Source organism: Trachurus japonicus, chromosome 16 (genome assembly GCF_045865225.1).
Source record: "Trachurus japonicus isolate A0001 chromosome 16, Traja_1.0".
Classification (NCBI taxonomy): domain Eukaryota; kingdom Metazoa; phylum Chordata; class Actinopteri; order Carangiformes; family Carangidae; genus Trachurus; species Trachurus japonicus.
The window spans coordinates 11940746-11956925 of NC_140922.1; the positions used below are offsets into that span (position 1 = coordinate 11940746).

A 16180-nucleotide genomic window follows, 5' to 3' on the forward strand; every position below is an offset into this window, starting at 1 on the left:
GGTACGCTTGCTGTACTGCTCCCAGGAGGAGGCTGAGCTGGTCTTCCGAGCCGCCTGGGCTGCCGGTCAGGCCGGAGCCTCGCACATGTGGTTTGCTGTGGGGCCAGCGCTCTCAGGTTTGGGCATGGAGAACCTGCCCCGGGCTCTGTTTGCCGTGCGGCCCCAGGGCTGGAGGGACGAACCTCGCCGGAGGATTGCTCGGGGTGTGTCTGTGCTGACTCACGGGGCAGTGGCGATGCGCAAAGACTATGGAACCACGGGTGGGCCCAACTTTGTCACCAACTGCGTGACGGATGCTAATCAGACGCAAAGGCTGCGGGGCAGGATGAGGTGAGACGGAGATAAGAGTAAAGAGAAAAAAACTTTGAAGGGAGAATGTGAGGAAGGAAGAGAAATATGAGGTTTGGGGGGTAAGTGCGAGGAATTTGGCAGGCTTCAGACAAAATATGCGAAAAGGGAAGAAAAAGGAGCGGAGGCAGGATAAGGTGTATTCTATGAAACGAGCTGGTTCGGCGCCAAAATGAGCTGGAAGGTGTATGGGTGGAGTTGGTAGATTCAGTGTCAGAGAGCAGGCACAGAGGGGATATCTGAATTTGGAGCTGGCTATCATCCATGCAAAATAGATGTTGTTGGTGCGTGTAGTTGTGAGTTGGTGAAATTACCCCAGCATCTGTAGCAAGCGGACCATGTCTCATGTATATTAATGAGCATGCTTTAATATATTCCTCGTAGGCTGTGCAAACAGACAGCAGCACAATCTAACAGGTAGCCGAAGTGGTTCTACTTCTCATCTTGGTTCATTTTTAGTGTCAGTCATTCTGCTCTACGTAAACACCACACACATGATATTGTATAGAGAGGCTCCTGGAAGTTTGGTCAGTGTGAAAATGAGCCAAATATGCAATTAATTACTTTGTTTGCAGACATTTTGGTAAATGAAGCAGAGCACAAACAATGTGGCCACTAAATGGAAATGATTAATGTATTCTTCTGTCTCTGTTTATAAACTACAGCATGTCCAAGAACAGAGGAGGACGATGTTCTCATTTCCATTTTTTTGCACTGCTACCTGCTGTTCACTGTCTGTAACTGCAAGCTGTTGATCCATCTGAAGCTTTCTGTCATGTGGGAAAAAAAGAAAAACCTTTCAGATTTTGCGTTTTGAAGCCTGAAATATGACACGAGGAGACAATTAGAAGGTCTGTCCTGTGTGATTATCAGACAAACTTTAGAGCTCGCAGCTGATTCAGAGAGCAGCAGTTGTTTGACTTCAAAGACCCTGACACTTCTGCACGTCTGATCATTTGTCTGTAGATATGATAAACAGACAAGCCCTGACTGTCACCATAGATTTAGTTTCAAGAGCGGAGAGAAGAGGACACGCGTTCTGTTTCATCAAAACCAGCTTTATGATCTATTTTCTCCTCATTTGAAGAACACAATTAGGTTATTCACTTATATCGTGCATTCTCTGTCATTTCCTTATTTTCTACCCTCTCCTTTTGTCTCTGTCCATCCACACGCAGGTATTTCAGCAACATCACACTTGGTGGTCGAGACTATTCCTTCAATAGTGACGGTTACCTGGCAAACCCTTTCCTGGATGTAATTTCCTGGACACCTGGACGTGGATGGGAAGATGTAAGGACATGTCACGAGTTCTTAATGTCCAACCTTGTGCTCCAGGTTTCATGATCCACTTGATTATTTTGTTGTTTCCATAAATTGTCCGTTGTAATTTTACCCTCTGTGAACAAGTGCAAGGACAAAAGCTTCGAGCAATTGAACCTGAGGCATTGGTTTTGTGCTGATTCGAGCACATTTTTCTTGAGCCTTAATCTCTCCACGCGAGCTGGAGAAGCATATCCGTGCCGCATTGGCATCTGAAATAAGGATATTTAAATCTGACAGCGAGGATATGCGGGTCACGTGGGTTTGTGATCATGTAAAGTTCACTATGGCTATCGGTGCCTGAGGCAGAGGAGAGATGCTGGCTGCTGACCATTTGACCGCGCTTTGTGCATCTCCTACTGTGCTTGTTCAGTATCTGCTGTCTCTCTGCTGGTTCCTGGTTAAGGTGCACTCAAGCACACAATGTCACACATGCAGGACTACACACACACACACACACACACACACACACACACACACGGCACTGAAAGGAGTATTGAATTGACAGATATCTAATAATTGCAATTTCGATAACTGATTGAAACAAAAGAAGCAATGATAGTGGTGTTTTTCTGTAAAGGATAGGTTCACTTGTTTTCGAACGTAGCCTGGAAAATGATGAGAAAAATCAGTGAATACAGTGTGAGGCTGTATGTAGCAGTCTGAGTCGTCCAACTGAAGTGGGTTTGTTCCAAAGTAAAAGTCTTTTTAGTACAAATTCAGTCTTTGTGTTTCCCTGGGCAGTGTTTCCCTTGCTGAGATGCTGCAGCAGAGGGGTAGTAACACAAAGAGCAACAACCCACTTGATTTTACGAACTCACACTGTTCGATCTTCACATGAGCTGAGGCTGAATTTTGAATTGTATTTCTCCACAGAACGAGGACTGTGGATTTTGTGTCCCAATCTTTGATTGGAGCCGCACTAGAAAGAGATCACCTAATGGCCAGTAATCAATAATGAAAGTAATCGTTAGTTGCAGCGCTGCACTGTTACACATAGAACACAATGTTCTGCTGTTGTTCTGATCAACAGTTGCTTATTTTCTGCCGGTGCTCTCAGGTCCACGCTGTAAAATTAACTGCATGTTTAAATAGAAGATGAAGATTTCTGAGTGTCATCACCATCTGGCTGCAGACTCGCCATTGTTTCATGTGTTTGAGTGTCTTGTCTACATAACTGTATGCGCGGCAGCTCCAAGCACCGGTACCCCTGGCATGTCATGCATATTCTATAAAGCTGTGGTTTGTTCAGAAATCCTTAATACGAAGCCTTGTCACCTGTTGGAGATGTTTTCCTTTTAATACGCCGGGATTTTACCCTTGTCAGTGTCAGAAGAGAGAGAGCGATGCTCATTTTCTCAACCACACACCAGCGCCTCAACACCACACGGTACATGCATAAAGACACACAGCGCTCTCAGAGCATGCACTCCGCAACGGCACATTAACACAAACACCGCGCAAATACAAATACCGGTGTTTCCGCACAAGCCTCCGCACACATACACACACACAAAAATACACACTGGTGGTTCTCAGCCTCCTGCTGGTTTTAACAGCCCACCAGAGTCCAGTCACAGCATGTTGTAACATGCTGACTCCTGCCATATCCCTCAAATCCCTTTCAATTAGAAGCTCCTGCTCTGGTCCTTCGACTCTGTGCAAACCCAGGGTACGAAACCCGCCCACATACATACGCACCCTCACTCACACACACACACACACACACACACACACACACACACGTACTTAAAGCTTCCACACAGACATCCATATGTGTGTACACACTTCTTGCATAAACCCAATTGCACACATACTCACAAGCACACACATCCACAATGAGGATAAGACGCCTGTATCTGCCTATTATGCACATCCACGCTGTTGGCTCTCCCTGAATATTTAATGTTCTCTTTACAAGACTGCACCATTACCTAGAGCCCGGGAGCACCCAGCTTAGCTTACTGAAACACTGCAGACTAGTACTGAAGGTTGTCCAGCATTAGCATGGCTTGCTTCGTCTATGGAGGTGGCACACAGAGCTCGATATTCCAGGATATTAACAGAAGTTAATGAACATTTATTAACTCCACTCACAGCTGCTGAGGGATAAGCTTTTAGGTTAAAGTGGTTCCTGGTTCTTAAACTTCTCCTCCAACGCAGAATACTTTCCATGTCCTAAAATATTTCAGCAATTTGAAAAGAGCAAGTCTTTGGCTGCTCTTTTTCTGACGTTCTCTGTGTGTGCCATCCTGGGTATCTGTCTGATAGAGAGTAAAATGTTCTCCCATAAGCTCTATCTGTTTCCTGTCTGTGTTGCCTGAGTGTGTTTTGATTGAATGTCTGTTGCGGAGCTGCGGTCGAAGTGCAGTCAAAACACTGTCATTGTTGCCACCTCCTCCCCCTCCTTGCATTACACAGACAGGCAGGCAGGCTGCACGAAGCTGCCATACTTTACTCCACTCGCATGCTCAAGCGCTTGTGCTCGTATGTGTTTTCCTCAGTGTGTGTTTACTGTATACCCTCATGTATTTCTGTATAGGCATGCGTGAGTGTGCAATTTGTCTGCACACTTCCCGGTTGCGTATATCACCTCGGTTGTCTCGCTTGGCTTGACTTTTATCAGGTGATCTGCCGGGTTTTCACAAAAAGAAACCAGACTGAATCTTCCAGGGTGTGGTTCTTCCTTGTGCTGCTTTCAAAAGTCTGAATATCCCAGGCACAAGCATCTAACACATCCAGAGTGCAAATAAACAATGCAAAGAAGCAGAGAAAACAATGACACAGCCAAAGGGATGCTTGACAGACATTTTCAGGTCAGCAGTGGACACAGAACAATGTGGCCTCACAGCATCATCCAAAAACAGATTTATATAAAAAAATCATGCTAAAAAAAACAAACATCTGCAGCATTGTGTCTGTCCTCTCCATGTGTGTTTTTAATATGTAAATGCATTTACAGAGGAACCAGAGGTCTAAAATGAAACCATGACGTAGTTTCCAGACGATCCGGTGATTTAGAGCTGCTGCTTCCCCCACAAAAAACAAAACAAAAAAACATCACCACCACTCCCTCACTGAAGACTACTCTTTGTTTGACTCAGAGCTATTATATGTAAATCATGATTATTTTGTGCGCTGTCTGTTTTGACACCAAAGTAAATGACTTGTACAAACATAACTGGATAACCACCGTTGCCCCATCAATCAGTGTAGCCTTTGCACATGCACATATTTGTCAGGTTATTGCTCCTGTTCTGCATAACAACAAATATTAAAGCTTGGTGTTAGAAGAAAGTATAATAGAGTGGAAGAGAGTAGAACAGAGTGAGGAGGCACAATATCCTGTATAATACCTGTACAATACAGTCAAACCTGGTTCTGTTTCCCTGCACTAAATAAAACCTCTGTGAAGCTTATAATATTCTTATTGAAGCTGCCAGAGAGATGCTCATTCACACAGCATAATACTAATACAATGTAAATATGAAACAAAATGAGGCTAATGAACATTCCCCTAAAGCATTTGTTGCAACTGAATTATACTGGATTGATGCTCGTGCTGTTGTGCTGTTGTGTCTCTCCTCCCCATACTGTATGTGATGACAAGTAAATAATATAGGGCTAAAGGACTGATAATATTTAACCTTGATTTGATGTGATTAGATGGTTTTTATTGTGATCAACAATACAAAATGCACCTGTCCAGTTATAAAAAATGTAATAGAAAAAACAGAGAAAAACAACAAACACAAGCATTATATTTTTACAAAAAATACTGAGTGCACTCCTTAACACCTTTTCTACAATATCGTGAGACACTGTGACTCTAGGTTGAAGTATGTTGTAAAGATGACCCTGTTTTATTTATCATCATAAACGAAGATAGTATCAGTTCAAATACGAAACAACATAAAGCCAGACAATAAAAAAACAACCAGTGTGTGGGTTGAAATGTGTGCCTTTGTGCACTCCACCTTTCTCTAATGTTTCTTTTGCCTGTTCCCTCAGGTAGGCTGGTGGGAGAACGGCGTACTGAGGCTGCGGTACCCAGCCTGGTCCCGCTACGGGCCATTCCTTAAACCACCCGATGATGCCCAGCACCTGCGTGTTGTCACGCTGGAGGAGAGGCCATTTGTCATTGTGGAGCTGGCAGACCCCGCATCTGGAACCTGCATCCGTGACTCAGTGCCCTGCAGACGACCCCTTAATGCCAGGTTTAAATCCACAAGGGAAATTGATGAAAGTTGTTGTATAATAATATAAATGTAATAATACTACCATTTTCCACTTGATGTCTTTTAATGAGAAATTAAAATTTCCAAAATTGCAACTTCAGGTAAATAATAAGTAAAGGAGCAGCCTCTCTACTATAGCCACCAGGTTTATGAATGGATTTCCATTGCTCTCATGATGCCATCCAATTGAGGGGACATCAATCACCTATCAGAACTGTGGTGTCTTCGCTGCCTGGCCATAATCAATAATGGACTGCTCTCCAGAGGATCAGTGGAATGACTCAGGAGTCTGGGATCAGATATGACCACAGTGGAGCTTTATGGTTCATCAGCTTCTGGAGAGATGACAGCACCTATCCTACAGTGGTCGATCAAACCTGTCACTAAGGGCTCGGCCAAATATTCCTTTTCTATAACAATGTCCTTCTGTTTTCTTTTCCTTTTCTTTCCTCTCATTCCCTGGTGTAGCGCTCCTGTGGTTTTTGCTTCCCTTTTCTTTTTCATTTATTCTCTAACTCATCCAGTGTTGAAATGCACCATTACACATCGATCAGGAAGCTGTTTTTTTTTATTTTTTCATTTACAGTTTCATTTCATTTTTTTTTTTTTTGTTAACAATTTTTTCCCCTCTTCTGACTCTTCCCCAGTGCGATCCATGAGGGTGTTGCTCCCATGAAGCAGTGCTGCAAAGGCTTCTGCATCGACATCCTCAAGAGACTGGCCAGGATTGTTGGCTTTACCTATGACCTTTACTTAGTGACCAATGGGAAACATGGGAAGAAAATTGATGGGGTTTGGAACGGCATGATCGGAGAGGCAAGTCTGTGTGTCTGTGTGTGTGTGTGTGTGTGTGTGTGTTTGTTTGTTTGTGTATTTGTGGGTGCCTTTGGTTCTGCTTGTCTGCCTTTTTGAGCAATGTGGTCTCATTGTCGGCTTTGTGTCACTTGTGTATGCGGGAAAGGTGTGTGTATGGTGTATGTGTGTGTGTGTGTGTGTGTGTGTGTAGGTTTATGTTTGTGCCTCATATTTTCCGTTGCATATTCAGTCAGCAAGTCTCAGAGTAGCATTCCTCAGCTCAGCCTGTGCTCACTGTGTCCTGGGTGACCGGTTAAACGCTGTGTGTCACATCAATCGCTGTGAGAGTTATGGCCACTTAACCACTGCCAGCAATCAGACAGCTGTCATTTATTACACACGCACGCACGCACGCACGCACACACACACACACACACGCACACACACACACACACAGACACAAATATGTTCAGACACAAACAAACAAAAAAACACAGTTACAAATTAGCATGATGGCTAACCCATGCAGCGAACACAATGAACACAGTTTTTATCTGTGGAGACACATCTCTGTAAACATTAACACATACAATCACACACATACACACATTGTCAGACGCCCCCTGGCTAGTAGCGATTAGTCCTTGATATTTTCTTGGCAGCGCTCACTGAGGTTCATGATCCCCCATCAAGAAAGACAACACAACGATGCTGGCAGAAAAATAAGAAAAACTAGCACACAAACAGACGACCAGCACACACATGCTCGCACACATACTGGGATCGATATGGGGGCTGCTGTTTCGCTGAAGCGCCCCACCGTTTGTTTGTTTGTCCTGAAGGGAACTTGCCAAACACCGGTTGTCACGGGTTCCAAAACAGTTTCACTGCGCTCCCCTCCTCCCTCGTTTCTAACTTGATCCCGGGCCAGAGCCGTCTGTGGGATCTATTTTCACATGCAAAAGGCCAAGTGAATTTTGTTTTCTCAAACTAATGTCAGTCTTTTGATCAGATGTTCCAAAGCCTGCCATTCTTTGATCAGGTAATCCAGAGACTTGGCAAAGTTGAGAGGAGGGTGCTTTGCTTTCCGCTTCGCTTCATTTTTCTGCTGATTTGCTCTGAAGAGTGGATGTGCCATGTCTAATGTAGATTAACATTTCACTTGTACAATCATCAGACGCAGCAGTTTTGGGGTTTTTCTACATGGTGGCGTGGAGGAGACGGGCCAGAGCTCATTCTGTATGCTAAAGACATGCACAAGAGACAAGTGTTCAGTGTTTGTGTGGGACTACATCCTTGGCCTCTCTCATGCAGGCACAAATGAGGGTGAACTAACGGGGCCAAGGTGCAAACATGTCACTCTCACCTGGGCTCATGCCTTTGTGAGCTGTAAAGCACTTGTCCATGTAGCCACTACAGAATTACACATAATTAGATTCCTTTTGTTCTTGTCTCCTTTAGGTGGTGTACAAGCGAGCGGACATGGCCATCGGCTCGCTGACTATCAATGAAGAGAGGTCAGAGGTCGTGGATTTCTCTGTCCCTTTTGTGGAGACGGGGATCAGTGTCATGGTCTCCCGTAGCAACGGAACTGTATCACCATCTGCTTTCTTAGGTAAGAGGCTGTGTTTATGGGAGGCGCTGAGCTGATGTACAGAATCTAATCTAATTGTAAAGTGTTGAGTTTGCATAAAATGCCCCAGTCTTTGGCTGCTAGTCCTTACATTTAGATTAGCCGTTACTTTTTCTTAGCCGCCTGTGTCTTCCTAACTTATAGTTTCACTCCGTCAGCAGACTCTGGACTCCGGCGGGGGAACAGTGTTATTGGCCTATAGACTGCATTGAGATGATTGTTAAAAAAAAAAGAAAAGAGAAACAGTTTATGGACTTCTGGAGAATTCCTTTGCTCCAATGGTTATTTCCACTGCATATATATTTATATATATATATTTTTTTTATGTATATAGGACATAATGCACCAGCTTTATGACATTTCTGATCCTTTCTATCGATAACAATGAATTCCTATTGAATACAATGCTCTTTTGTAGGTCCGTATGTGATGTAGCTATTTAAGTGCTTGTTTGTTTTGCTTTAAAGAGCCCTACAGTCCTGCGGTGTGGGTGATGATGTTCGTCATGTGCCTGACCGTGGTGGCTGTGACCGTCTTTATTTTTGAGTTCTTCAGCCCTGTGGGCTACAACCGCAGTCTCCAGAATGGCAAGAGTGAGTGATGGGTCTAAGCTGTCTGCGTTTTCCCAGCCTGATAGATGGGTCTGCGTGAAGTCCGTCACTTTCGCCCCATGGATTAAGTGGACAGACATACACTTAAACACATCCCTGGAAAGTGGTTGGAAAAAAATCCTAAGAGTCTAAAATGTGTTGTTTTGTTTTTTTTATGTGATAGCCTAGTGATTTTTTTGTTTCTGTTTTGTTTCATATTGTCCAACTGGTTTATTGTCACATTCAGACTGAACTGATGCATATTTCTAATGTGCTGCCTTGAGCCCTAACTGTGAGTGTGGCACAAAGAAATTATACCTACAGTGTAGTAGTTGAACTGCATCCAAGTATTCTCCATACTGAAGCAGCCATTTATTATTCAACAGTATAGTTTGTACCCCTGTGATATTCAGTATGCCTGATGCTTCGGTCAAACACCCAGCCCGACTTGCCTCTTTTACTGCATGATTGCTGTGCTCTACATAATTTTCCCTCTCTGTCATTCTCACATATATCCCTCTCATTCGCTCTCACCTCTCTCCTCCCTTCCTCCTTTACTGCCGTCGTATTAAAGGCAGGAGTGTTTGACACCTTTGAATGGTGATTCGCAACATGCGGTTTAATCATTTGTAAGATCACGCAGCAGCTGAATTGATCCCTGAAACGTAAAGTCACCGCCTCATGAGCTTTGGTGTCAAAAAGCCGGCGAGGTATTTTCATATACAGTAAACTCATTTTACAGCACATTCAGGGAGGTTTAATTTTAATCTGCTGCTTCATCTGCAGTCAGGTGCTGCTCAAGACACTATTATTGTCGTGTACCGTGAACTGGCTGGATTGCATGTCTGGAAAAAAAAAATTAATGTTACAACCATTCATCACACTCAAAAGCATCTCTTTATTTCCTGCTTCCCTCCCCCGCCCCCCTCCGTCATTCTGGGTAGAGGCAGGAGGGTCCACTTTCACCATAGGAAAGTCTGTATGGCTTCTGTGGGCCATTGTCTTCAACAACTCTGTGCCAGTGGAGAACCCCAGAGGAACCACCAGCAAGATCATGGTGCTGATCTGGGCCTTCTTTGCTGTCATCTTTCTGGCCTCCTACACTGCTAACCTGGCTGCCTTCATGATCCAGGAGGAGTACATTGACACAGTGTCAGGCCTCTCGGACAAGAAGGTACTTCATCGCTTGAATACTGATTAAGTAGGGAAAGCAAAAGGAGAATTAAAGTATTAGAGTGAGGCAAATCCCATGCATTTGAATGTTAAATTGATTAAAGCACAGGAATTTAGAAATGAATAAAATCTCATTTAACATAACTCAATTACCACAGTTCTTGAGGACTTAAAAGACAGTTCTAAATACTACTTTAAGTCCACAGACTGCTCTCTTTTCAAAGATTTGACTGTGCATGGAGTGTTGTAAGTTAGTCTGGAAAGTGGACAGAAATAGGTCAGACAGATTGGTGCACAGGCTGGTGTGTCTCATGTCCCTTCCCCTTCCCTCCCATCCCTCCCTTCCTCCCGCCTTCGCCTCCCTTTGCTCCGCTAGTTTCAGCATCCCGAGGTGCAGTACCCACCTCTGAAGTTTGGCACGGTGCCCAACGGGAGCACAGAAAAAAACATCCGCTCCAACTACCCAGACATGCACCAGTACATGGGCAAATACAACCAGAGAGGAGTGGAGGATGCCATACTCAACCTCAAGACTGGGTGAGTTTGCCTTTTGCTACCTCTTGATTTTTTTTTGTTTTCTTGTTGCTCGGTCTCCATTGAAGCACATTGAAACTGTTCAACTTCCCTCAGGCAAAGGTATAAATATCTACGTATATTGCTGTTTAGTTGAGACATGAAATCATTTGAACCGTACAACACGAGCCAAGATTCCCACATAACAAATGAGTGAGTACAGAAAAGAAAGATTTTAAAAGACTAAATTTACATAACGAAACTGAAGGGTACAAGATACTCTATCTTGCCAGCAATCTTTTTATTTTATAGATAAACCTCACCAAAATAAGAATCTGTTCATTAAAAGGCCAACTCAACATGTTGCCTTTAGACAAAATCAAAACAAATGAGGATTCTTTAATGATTTATTTTCAGATAGTGGAGGTCACTGCAAGAGCTAGACAAAAAAAAAAAACAGGTAGTAAAACATGTCTGACTGACTGGCTGGACTTAATGATTTAAATAACAATTAGGGAATGGCAGCGGCTTCTGGAGGGTTTCTAGGATTGTCCAGATGATAAGGTGCCCACTAATTTATTGTGATGTCACAAAATAGTCAGATTGTAAATTCACAGTACTTTTTCATTTTCTCTTCAGATGAAACATGGCTGCATCAAAGTGGTACTAAAAGCTCTTCCACTCAGTTGTAATCAGATCTTTGACAAGAGACAATACATCTCACCACAGGGCCCGTTCAGCAAAACGTATTTATGTACATCATCCCATCTGAAGATAGAGCAGCTTATCTGTGTGGTCATTCATCTTTTCTTTTTGTTTTTGACATCATTTTCTCTTTGTTGTTCTCATTCCTGTACTACATAGCAGGCCATCACAGGCAGTGGCACTCGATTCAACTGCCACTAACATTTCACATCTTTTGGTCACACTTCCTGCTTTCACCTTAACTCTCTCTCTCTCTCTCTCTCTCTCTCTCTCTCTCTCTTTCTTTCTCTCTCTTTCTTTCTCTCTCTCCACCGTCGCTGCTATCTCCACCCACCCACATGGTGCAAGCAGCATTTCCCTCTCCAGTTTCTAGTAGAATCTCTATCAGCCGTCGTGTTGGATAATCCCAGTTTACTTTATCCTAAGCCTCTGTCATCGTTTCTCCCTCCCCATCGCCTTGACGCCACAATTATAACTCAGTGTTAACATGCACAAAAATGAGAAACTCCTGCTGTCTTTTTTTTTTTATTAATCTTCCTTAGTATCTCTCCCCTTCCCCTTCCTCTCCCTCCTCATCTGCCCTGCTATCTCAATGTTTCTTTCCTTCCCTCCGTCTCCTCTCGGTCCACTCTTTCCCCTCCCAGTGTGCCTTCTCGGTGTGTCTGTATTTAAACTTTATAATCCTCATCACTCTCTGGCTCTACCCCATGTCTTTTCCCCCTGAAGTGTGTAAATCTTTCCCCCCTCTCCCTCTCTCCCTGTCACTGCGCTCTTCGCACCGTATAAATCCCCATCCTCCTCTTCTCCTCCGCCTCCTCCTCCACCGCCACCTTCCCACTCCCTTGTAGTCACACATCTTTCCCTGATCTCTGCCTTATTTTATTCTTCTTGTGTTTTCAATCTTTTCCACCAAGCCTGCTTTACTATTCCACCCTTCCTCCTTTTTCTTGTTATGATTTAACTTTTCATGCCCTCTCCATCATCCTGTGCGCCTGTCTGCTGTATATTTTTGCACCCCAACTCTTCCCAGGTATAACGCACAAGATCCACCTTTATACCTCCTCCCCTGCCTCAAACTGTCGCTCCATCCTGCTGCTCCCTCTCTTCTATTAAATGATGAATGAATCCCCCCTTCATCCCTTTACAGGAAACTGGATGCTTTTATTTATGATGCTGCAGTATTGAACTATATGGCCAGGAAGGACGAAGGTTGTAAGGTGAGGACGAACGTTCACTGACACTTTTTCTCACGCACACATACACACAAACAACATGGATTCAACATATATGTGCTACTCTTAGAAATTAAAAAGATGTATATCTCCACTTTGTCCTTTTTTTCAAGGTGATGACCATAGGCTCGGGGAAGGTTTTTGCCACCACAGGCTACGGTATCGCCCTGCACAAAAACTCACGCTGGAAACGTCCTCTTGACCTGGCCCTGCTGCAGCTGGTGGGAGATGGTGAGAACTTTATGTTCGAGGGACGGGGAAATAATTAGGACAATAGGGGGGCAAAGGGAAGGTTATGGGGGAAATGACAAGATGAAGAGAGGAGCGACGGAGCACATAGGTGGGGGTGGTTGGATGGAGGACACAGGGGATGGATGGATGAGAGGATGTTAAGGAGTGGATGGGGGAGTATAAGGTGTGGAGAGAGTAATGGCTGTAAGGGGTTTTGATTGCGACGGAGGGAATAATGGTGTGTAGGAGAGGGGTGGGGGTGCTGCTAAAGAGGTTTGTAGGTCTCTTTATTGGCTCGACGAGAGGAGGGGAAATAACGGGTGGTTGGGAGCAAGAAGGATGTTGTTTGTTCGTTTCAGGCATTGCAAAAATGACTTGATTCTGTTGGTAAAAGTGCACAAGCCTCTTCCCCCTTTTTCACTCCCCTCAATCCATCCGACTTTAACTCCCTTTCCCTTTTTCCTGCTCCAACTGGTAAAAGAAAAAAAAAACAGGATTTACTTGTGTGAGTCGGTGTTGTAAAAAAGGATCATCACAACTTGTGCTGTGACAGATTTACACTCATTAGAGATTAGCTGAGACTGACACAGAGCGCGAGGAAGTGTGAGGAGAAAAAAAAAAAAAAACCAAGGAGAAACACCTGAAAATACCCTGAACATGAGATGTGGAAACAGAGTGGCAGAGGCAAAAGGAGCTATAGAAGCAGATCGGATAATTGAATAATTGATAGTTATGGGAGCATTATTAGCATGCGGTTTGTCTGCTGCACAGACTTTTGTCCAGGATTAATCCACTGGAGGATGGTTTCTTGAGAAAATCTGTTTTTAGCAGTAGTTGTTCTTACACTAATGCTTGATTGTCATTTTACACAGTTCGCCACACGCATTTATTGTCTCAATCGGATGCTGCTTGTTTGGCTTTTCCTCGTGTTTTTAAATCAGCTTTGCTTATGGCGTGGCGGACAAAGCCCTTTAGCTGTTTCTGGCACACAGACACTTTAGCTGCTTACACACTGATAATGCCAATTTGGTGCCAAGATCTATTAAATAAGACTGACGTCTGGAGCTGAATAGCTGGACCTGGAGAACGGTGTGTGCATGTTGTGCATGTGCACGTGTATGGATATGTGTGTGAGTGTGTGTGTGCAACAAAAAGAGCCCAGACAGCTGTGACTATGTCTGTTGTTTCTTTTAATCCATGCCCTTGTTCTTGCGTCTGTTCTGTGTTGTAAAAGCCCTTAACATCGGCTGCGAGTGCTGGATGGATCTAGTTACAGGGTGGTGTTGAATGCTGAGGGTTCTAGTCGTAGGCAGGCAGGCATTATTGGAGTGGATTACTAAGGAAGAGGATTAGTTTGTTTGGATGTGGAGGGAGGAGTGGGGGCTCACATTCAGCGTGCCCTCTCAACAATCGCCCTGCGGCTCAAGGACTCGGCATCACACCTTCAGCTGGGATAAATCATGTCACAGTGTTACATCATTATTGTACCATGCTGTGTTGAGTCATATCATTTTACAACTGCATTAGGGGATAGCGGGGCACTAGAGAAGTCCTCCGCTGCTTTGTCAACCCAGTGAGTGTATTGTTCTCCTGTTTGTAGCCTCCGGTGGTTCATACCACAGCTTTAAGAGATGGTCCATTGATCTCACTGCAACTTGTGTCCTGATAAAGGAAAAAAAAAAACTCCTGAGTAGAGATTTTCCTATTTTGCTCTTTATCTGTTCTACTTCTATTTTTTGCATAGTATCATGATTTTGAATCCAAGAATATATTATTCAGTGAGTAGATATATAAATAAAAATGTGAGAAGCTGGGTTTGCAGCTCTTGGCTGGCAGGATTTTTTTTTGTTTTCTTGTTTTTTTTCCAGAAATCTTGCAATGAAATGAGAGGTTTGTCATGTTGTGATAAAAGAAGGGTCACAGTTACTGCTCAACAACTGTGGAGCTCAGGGTCTCTAGTCATGTCTGGCCTTATGCCACATCTGGCACACTGCAAACTGCAAACATGCATACAGCCACTTATACACACGCGTGCAGACACACACTGTTTCCTTTATTAAATAATGTCTTGGCGGTGCATGCCAGCTATGCGTTTGCTGTGTGCCAGCTCTACCTGACCTGACCTGCCAGGAACGACAGAGGTGGAGTGTGGATTTGACACACCTGTCAGATTTGGCAGGCCTGAGCTGGCTGCGACTGAGAGGTAGAGACAACTGCCATCACAAAGGTCTAAGGGAGGGAAGAAACAGGCGCAGGGAAAAGAGAGTCAGATTGTAAAAGAGGGAGACGAAAAAGCACAAGATGAATCACTGGATGTCAAATGGCAGGAAAAGCCAGGAGATGAGACTTAGAGCTTACAGAAAGGATTTGGCTGGGACTTGTGAAGTGCGGGGCAGGCCTGAGACTACCTGTTTATCTGTACCCTTCACTAAGACACTTGCTATTTTCACATCAGGCACCTGTTTGGACACATCGCTGCTACTGAAGGTCAATGACACCGATAAATCCTCTTCAGTGGGGCTACACTCTGAAGTTAAAAAAAAAAACAGACCTTTGTGTCTTGAAGTGTATGAGTGAATCTAAGTTGAGTTGTTACCTGCGTCTGCCAGTGGGCCGCAGCAGCACTGTGTCCATCTGTTGCTGTAGCTAGAGGCCACGGCTGATTGGCTAATGATGTTCTACAGGAGACACATTAGCTGGATCACACAGATGACTGAGTCGGCTTCATCTAAGCTACACAAGCACAGCTAATGATGGCACAAATGGAAAAAAGGCCAGAGTTTGAGTTTTCACAGAGCGGCGCAACGTCGTGAGTGGACACGTGACTCGTCAGCTTTTAAAGCCCACTTCAGCCGCTTGACGCGAGATACTTCAGAGAGCGTTAAAACGTAGTAAAATGCAACCTTCAGTCTTGGTTATTACAGTGATGCTCATCCTTGCCTTTGCTATTAGAGCAACAGGAAGCTCTCATTACGGGATCTGCTGGAGAAAACGCCTCTTTAATTCCCTCCTGAGTCACATGCTGCATGCTCTGGCTGTCCATCACTTTGGTCGCACCAGCAACCCCCAGCAGCCAATCATAGGTTTAGCGGGGCAGCTCTGTTTCGTTAGGCCGGCGGGATCACAGATGGAGAGGCAGAGTTGTGGGTAAAGCGGTCTTGCCTGGTCCCTGGTAGGTTAGATGGGAATCTCGAATCCCCCAGAGCTTTACCACCTTGATGGAGATTCTGACCATCCCTCCAGCACAATTAAATGATTATGATCTTCTTCTCCCTCTGCCTCTGTCTCTGCCCCTCCCTATCGGTTCTCTCTCTCTTTTCACATTTCTCCCTCTTTTTCTCTCCTCTCATCCTCTTCAAGCTGAGGAGTGTTCCCGCTGTTTGTCATAATGACACAATC

At 44.3% G+C, this 16180-nt stretch overlaps 1 protein-coding gene across 1 annotated transcript in view; it reads left to right on the plus strand.

Annotated features, from left to right (window-relative positions):
• grin2db (glutamate receptor, ionotropic, N-methyl D-aspartate 2D, b) overlaps positions 1-16180 on the plus strand; it is a 45370-nt gene that overhangs the window by 22438 nt on the left and 6752 nt on the right. Inside the window, exons 5-14 of the mRNA XM_085801468.1 lie at positions 2-330; positions 1527-1641; positions 5683-5888; positions 6557-6725; positions 8166-8319; positions 8805-8930; positions 9872-10101; positions 10477-10637; positions 12466-12535; positions 12664-12781. Of these exons, the coding sequence (XP_085657594.1) occupies positions 2-330; positions 1527-1641; positions 5683-5888; positions 6557-6725; positions 8166-8319; positions 8805-8930; positions 9872-10101; positions 10477-10637; positions 12466-12535; positions 12664-12781 (1678 nt within the window). The remainder of the gene's footprint in view (position 1; positions 331-1526; positions 1642-5682; positions 5889-6556; positions 6726-8165; positions 8320-8804; positions 8931-9871; positions 10102-10476; positions 10638-12465; positions 12536-12663; positions 12782-16180) is intronic.